The 5780-nt window shown below is 37.9% G+C and overlaps 1 protein-coding gene across 2 annotated transcripts; it reads right to left on the reverse strand.

The window, feature by feature from the left end:
* Window positions 1-1758: 1758 nt before the first annotated feature.
* LOC148010440 (vacuolar iron transporter 1-like) lies at window positions 1759-5442 on the reverse strand. 2 transcript variants are annotated; one of them, XM_087671521.1, is made up of 4 exons: window positions 5054-5442; window positions 4120-4205; window positions 3737-3851; window positions 1759-2209 (listed from the first exon to the last, which is right to left on the reverse strand). In XM_087671521.1, exons 1-4 carry the CDS (start codon window positions 5329-5331, stop codon window positions 1828-1830), a joined length of 861 nt encoding a protein of 286 aa, XP_087527647.1. In that variant the 5' UTR covers window positions 5332-5442; the 3' UTR covers window positions 1759-1827. The 2 variants fall into 2 exon arrangements, with proteins under 2 accessions (XP_087527647.1, XP_087527646.1); XM_087671520.1 differs by having other exon boundaries at window positions 1759-2215.
* Between the last annotated feature and the right edge of the window lie 338 nt (window positions 5443-5780).

Below are 5780 nucleotides of genomic sequence, written 5' to 3' on the forward strand. Positions count from 1 at the left end.
TTATTTGCTTTGTTTTTTGTAGAACTAGAGTGGTTCTTGCAATAACCAAATTTTCTCTTTGTCTCTATCTTTTCACAAGCTTAGATATTGCATCTTGCACAAGTCCTACTCATTTGAACTTTTTAGCTTGCATGTCAACATGATATTTCTTCAAATTTCTTGTTTGGATACTAAGGGAGTTAGCAACTCTTCTATCATTTTATTGTTTTTTTTGTTACATTGTTAGGAAAGCATCCACAACCATGTAAAGTGCTTCTCTCTTCATAGTTAGCTAACTTGCACTTTTTGTACCTTTGACCATGCTTAGCGATGTCTTCATGTTCTTTACAATTGCCTCCAAAATTGTCTAGTTAGAGAACACTATCTTCTTCAAAGCTCATTGTGCCTTAAAATGTTGTAAAATCCTACCAAGAATTGTTTTGTCATATTTTTATATCAAAGTTATTAGTAATTTTGTGAAAGGAATGAATTGTAGGCAATGCAATTCCACATGTGATAGAGAACTTTGAATATCCACCTAATGATCTTGCAAACACACATGGCTCAATTAACATTTATTCCATATGTGCATATAAGAAAATGTGGGGTAGAGAGAGAGAGAGAGAGAGAGAGAGAGAGAGAGAGAGAGAGAGAGAGAGAGAGAGAGAGAGAGAGAGAGAGAGAGAGAGGAGGAGGAGGAAGGTTGGAAGGCCTAAGACCAATAGAGTATGAATGTGATAGTAATAGTAGAATATGAAAGTGGCATGCTTTCATCCAAAACTTGATCGTGCATTTGGGGAAAATTTCATCAACTTGGAGGTAACTTTCCACATACTTAATGTGCTACCATGCGGTTTGCTATGGATAATCATAAATAATGGTCTTATGTGATCAAAACAACCAAATTCTAGGCCAAATTTTTAAATCTTAAACATGTGATTTTTTTTGGGGGATCCTAACTTTTAGCCCAAAAAGAAAAAGTTTACCTAAAATAAAAATAAATTAGAGGGCTTCATATGTCAAGGTACTAGAGGGCATTGAGAGTTTAAGTGAAAAGTAGGTAAAGAAAAATTAAGGGTAGAGAAGAAGAGCTTGTCTTTGCCAATATAAAGAAGATCACGATGTGTTAAAAATTTTAAAAAAAGTGTGTGAAGCAAACATGATGGAGAGTATCAATTGAGTTAAAGAAGTTAAAGAGGGAGCACTTGTTGAGATTGGAAATAGATTCAGAGATAATAGCACAAAGCCTTGCACAATGAACTCTACATAACTTCATCCTCTTGGTGCCTCTTTCAAAAACATGAAAACATATAAAGCATCCTCTTGCTCATGGTATATAACACTTATAAGCATCTCCTTACTTATGGGATATAAGAGCTACATTCTATCTCTCCTCATAATGAATTTTATAGAACATTTATTGTGTTAGGGCATCCAATTTTCTGACTTCATCCAGAATAAGAGTTGAAAATCTTCTAAATGTTGGTAGTCATCACACCAACTAACTACAATGAGGTAATAATTTAAGGACTAATCTTTTTTGTCCTCTATGACTTTAACTAAATAAAGGCATTCAATATTTGTATTTTTCTTCATGGGAAGGGGCAACTTGATATGTCATTGTAGATTCGATGTTTTTAATATAGGTTGGATGCTCTTACTATCTAAAGATGATAGCCCTAAATTTAGTCTAATCACTTTAATTCGCTTGTCCTTGAGGCTCGTGCACAATCTAATGATGATTGCCAAGAATGTGACAAAAATAGCTAGTTTGCATGGTTTAAAGAGAAAATATACATTGAGATATAAACATGAAAGCATAGGTAAATTAAAGCAACTATATTTTTCCTACAAAGGTCTAGGTGGTGCAAGAGCCTTTCTTATGGTGAATGTCGAGGAGAGCTTTTCGTTGGAAACTTGATGTTTAGTATCAGTGGCTTGAATGGCCCGTGCCAATCCAAAGGCAGCTGCTGATGCTAAGGCTCCCACCACCACTGTTTGCATTGCACTTTTTAAAGTGGGAGTGCCTGTAAAATAACCCTTGAAAAGCCCAAACAGAAATAAGGCAACTAAGGTCATGCCTATGGAGACAAATAATGCATCCCGCACATGAGGTAAGGCCATATATGGGACCAATGGTATAAGACCCCCCACAATGTATGAGAGTGCTATGGTGGATGCACTCTTGAGAGCTCGCCTAGTGTCAGGTCTTTCAAGTCCTAGCTCAAACCTGCAACTTAATAGACAACTTGAATGTAAGATACAATTTGATGGAGCTTTAACAACCACATAATATATTATAATGAAACTAACTATCTCTAAGATAATGTTATTTTGACATTATAATTATTTTGTTTTATTTAATCAATTGTAATAGATGTGAAGATTTTGTTAAAATGTAATGTCAAAGTCAAAAATCCATCCTAGATGTTGTTGCAATGTTTTTCAAAACTTTTTGACTCTAACTTGGGTGCAATATGAAAATTATTGCTATGTGTATTCTCCAATGTCTACTACTTACCACTAACTTTTTGCCAAACATTCTATCTTCTTTGTCTTTTCATGGTACCAAATCTCTTTGAAGAAAGTGTATAATGTTTTTTAATGTTCCTTGAAAGTTAAGAGAGCTTATCAAAAGGAACACTTGCTCTAATTTTTGAACCTTGTATATCTAGACAAGAAGCTATCTCATGAAGTTCAACCTTCGTTATCTAGATAAGAAGATATCTAGTGAAGATCAACCTTGGCTACCTAGATAAGAAGCTATCTCATAATGGAGGATTTAAGCAAGCAGAAAATATCTATCTTGTAAATAGCCCCACATCATGGAGAAAGTGTGGAATGTTAGGGAGGGATAGGTCCTCAAGCACCCACCTATTTATTGCAATCATTTATTCCATGGGCACCATTGCAGTAATGACCCCCCCTTACACAATCAAATTGTGCATGTTAAGGCAAGTCTCATAAATCGATTTCCAAAGGATCGGCCCACCTTGCAAGTGTATACTTTTGTAGGTTCAATATGCTAGAAGAACCTAATAGGTCACAAATCTAGGGGAAAGAAGTATATCTTAGGAAGCAATTATAACATGAACTATCTAGGGAAATGAGCAAATGCTCAAAAGACTACGCAATTGGATAAAAAGCACTTAGTATGAAAAAGAATGACTACTTTCATTTTGTTGGGAGGGTAAAAGGGGAGATATGGCATGTGGCTTGCTAGGCATGCATATTCTTGTGGGTTTTGCAAGAAAACATTTTTGTACATTTTGATAAGTAATCAAAGTTAGTATGGATCTCAAAAATTGTGGCCTTGTCTACCATCTTTTAAATGTGAAGGAGTTTCCTCTATGAGTTTGTGTTGGAGAAATGTTGGGTAACCTCTTCACTTTCCCTATAGTGAGGTCCTTTGAGTCACCTAAAAGCATTTTTGAACCTATAATACTATTTGTGCCCTACTAAGAAAACTATAATGCATTGATGTCTATTATGACACTTTTGAAGGATAAGGCAACCTATAAAAAATATTGGGCATGTGTACCCATGAGATAGACATGTTTCTAAGAGGCACACCCATAGATACCCACACATTAGGCAATGAAAGGATACGAGATTGACATGGGTGCCCCTAATTAAAGGTCAATGAATTGGCCATTGCATATGGGATGTTAGCTATGTGTAGCTAGTTAGCATAAGAGATTGCTATGAGTGCTCCTAATTAAAGGCATATGAAATAACCAAGGGCATTACAAGGTACCTCATCATAAATTCTAGCAAATCATCTGGTCTATTCTGCAATGATTGCACAACTGGGATGTACTCAGATGGTTGAAGCCCAAATTTTAACAATATCTTGACCACTTCATCTGCCTCTGTAACCAAGAGTAGAATGTGTACCATAAGCAAATCTCATATAAAGAAAAGTGTCACCATTATTAGTAAATAAAAATATTATTGCATTATTTACACATTTAAAGGGTTTTTTTATGTGTGAGTGCACACGCGCGTGCGCGCGTGCACACACACACACACACACACATAGAGAGAGAGAGAGAGAGAGAGAGAGAGAGAGAGAGAGAGAGAGAGAGAGAGAGAGAGAGAGAGAGAGAGAGAGAGAGAGAGAGAGAGAGAGAGGCCAACCTTCATCTGGGAAATCTACTATCTCATTCTTTTCTCTTTTCTCTTCACGATTATAGTGATCTGTGTCACTCTTTGCAGCTAGATACCTGCCCTTTCAACAATGTTGATTAGCACAATCACATCGTTTTGACCCCATTCTTAACAAATGACTTCATGTTAATAGAACAAACAGACCCTTCCCAACTCATTTAATCCCCAACAAATCATTTAACATGCAAGTTATCTGTTTAAATTCACTATTATGGATGTTGTATGTATTAGCATCTCCCTACCATTTCAATTCTTTTTAAGTGTCCCCCTTACTTTTCCAACTTAGGGTCCAAAGGGAAATGCATAACTTATTGCAAAGAGACTATGCTACCATGTGTAGCAAATGAAGCTATTATGGTTAAAATCAAAAGCTTTGCTTGTGCGGGTTTTAAGAGGGTCATAGGTTAACTTTTTCCATGAAGAGTCAATGATGTCACATGTGTGTTTCTTGAGTTGGGATTTTTCAAAATGGTAGTCTAGTCACTTAACTAGAAATTACTATTGTACTTTGGGGGTTACAAATTAGTATGGGAGAGTGAGAAGAAGAAGATGAAGAAGAGAGTTCTTTTTTCCCGAATAGGAACAATCTCAAGATGGTTTAAGAGCATATGCACAAATGAGACTTAGACTCTAGGGATATGAATGAATGAAGGGTCTTTGAATCAAAGTACACATATTTGTTATTTTAATACCTAAAAGGTTTAGTAAAGTTCAAGGTTTTCAACCTTGTTCTTAGAATTTTAAATGTTTTTACAAATGAATTGCGTTCAAGGTTTTCAACCTTTTTCTTAGAATTTTAAATGTTTTTACAAGTCCCTGCAATTCATTTTATATTAGGTCCCTGAGTTTTTCACGATGAGAGAGAGAGAGAGAGAGAGAGAGAGAGAGAGAGGTGTTACCCTACCCTCCAAGGCCCATGGCGATGGCACCCGCAGCGACTTCGGCAAGGCCGGCAGTGACGACGATGGAGGAGGAGGCGGAGGAACCAGAGAGGCCCGCGGCAAGGGCGAAGGGCACAGTGAGGCCGTCCGACATGCCGATGATGATGTCGCGCACCAGCTCGCTGGACTTGGAGTGCTTCTCTGCATGACAAGAAGGTACCCCGGATGCACAGGTTGACAGCGCAGAAGCCATATTCTTCACTCCTAATTCCTGTCCTTCTCCGATGGAATGAAGCGCCATAGAATAATGTATTCACGCAGCTAGCAATTAGCAACAGAAGCAGAAGGAGGCGAAGGCGAATGAGAATGTGTGCCGAAGAGATCGACTTGCCTGTTTATATGTATGCGCGCAGACGCAGAGAGAGAGAGAGAGAGAGAGAGAGAGGAGGGGGGGGTTGATGTGGGAAGAAAAAGTTCCGCGAGGGCTTGCGTGGATGGATCTTTGCGCACGAAGGCGCGTGGATGACACGAATGTCAAACCTAGCGCACTTCTTTTTTGTTTCTTTGATTCGACCCGCCCGCCCTTCTCTCTCTCTCTCTCTCTCTCTCTCAGCCCTTGGTTTTTAAGGATAACATCACATTAAGCTCTACACTCACTTTTCTTGGTATCATGCTATGCATGGTACCTTAGCACATTTCCACATGCTACTCTATAAGACAACTATTATATCTTCCTCTCCTAACGGCTGA

This window comes from Lygodium microphyllum, chromosome 29 (assembly GCF_053477565.2).
Source record: "Lygodium microphyllum isolate KBCC chromosome 29, Lygodium_microphyllum_v1.1.10, whole genome shotgun sequence".
NCBI classification, from domain to species: domain Eukaryota; kingdom Viridiplantae; phylum Streptophyta; class Polypodiopsida; order Schizaeales; family Lygodiaceae; genus Lygodium; species Lygodium microphyllum.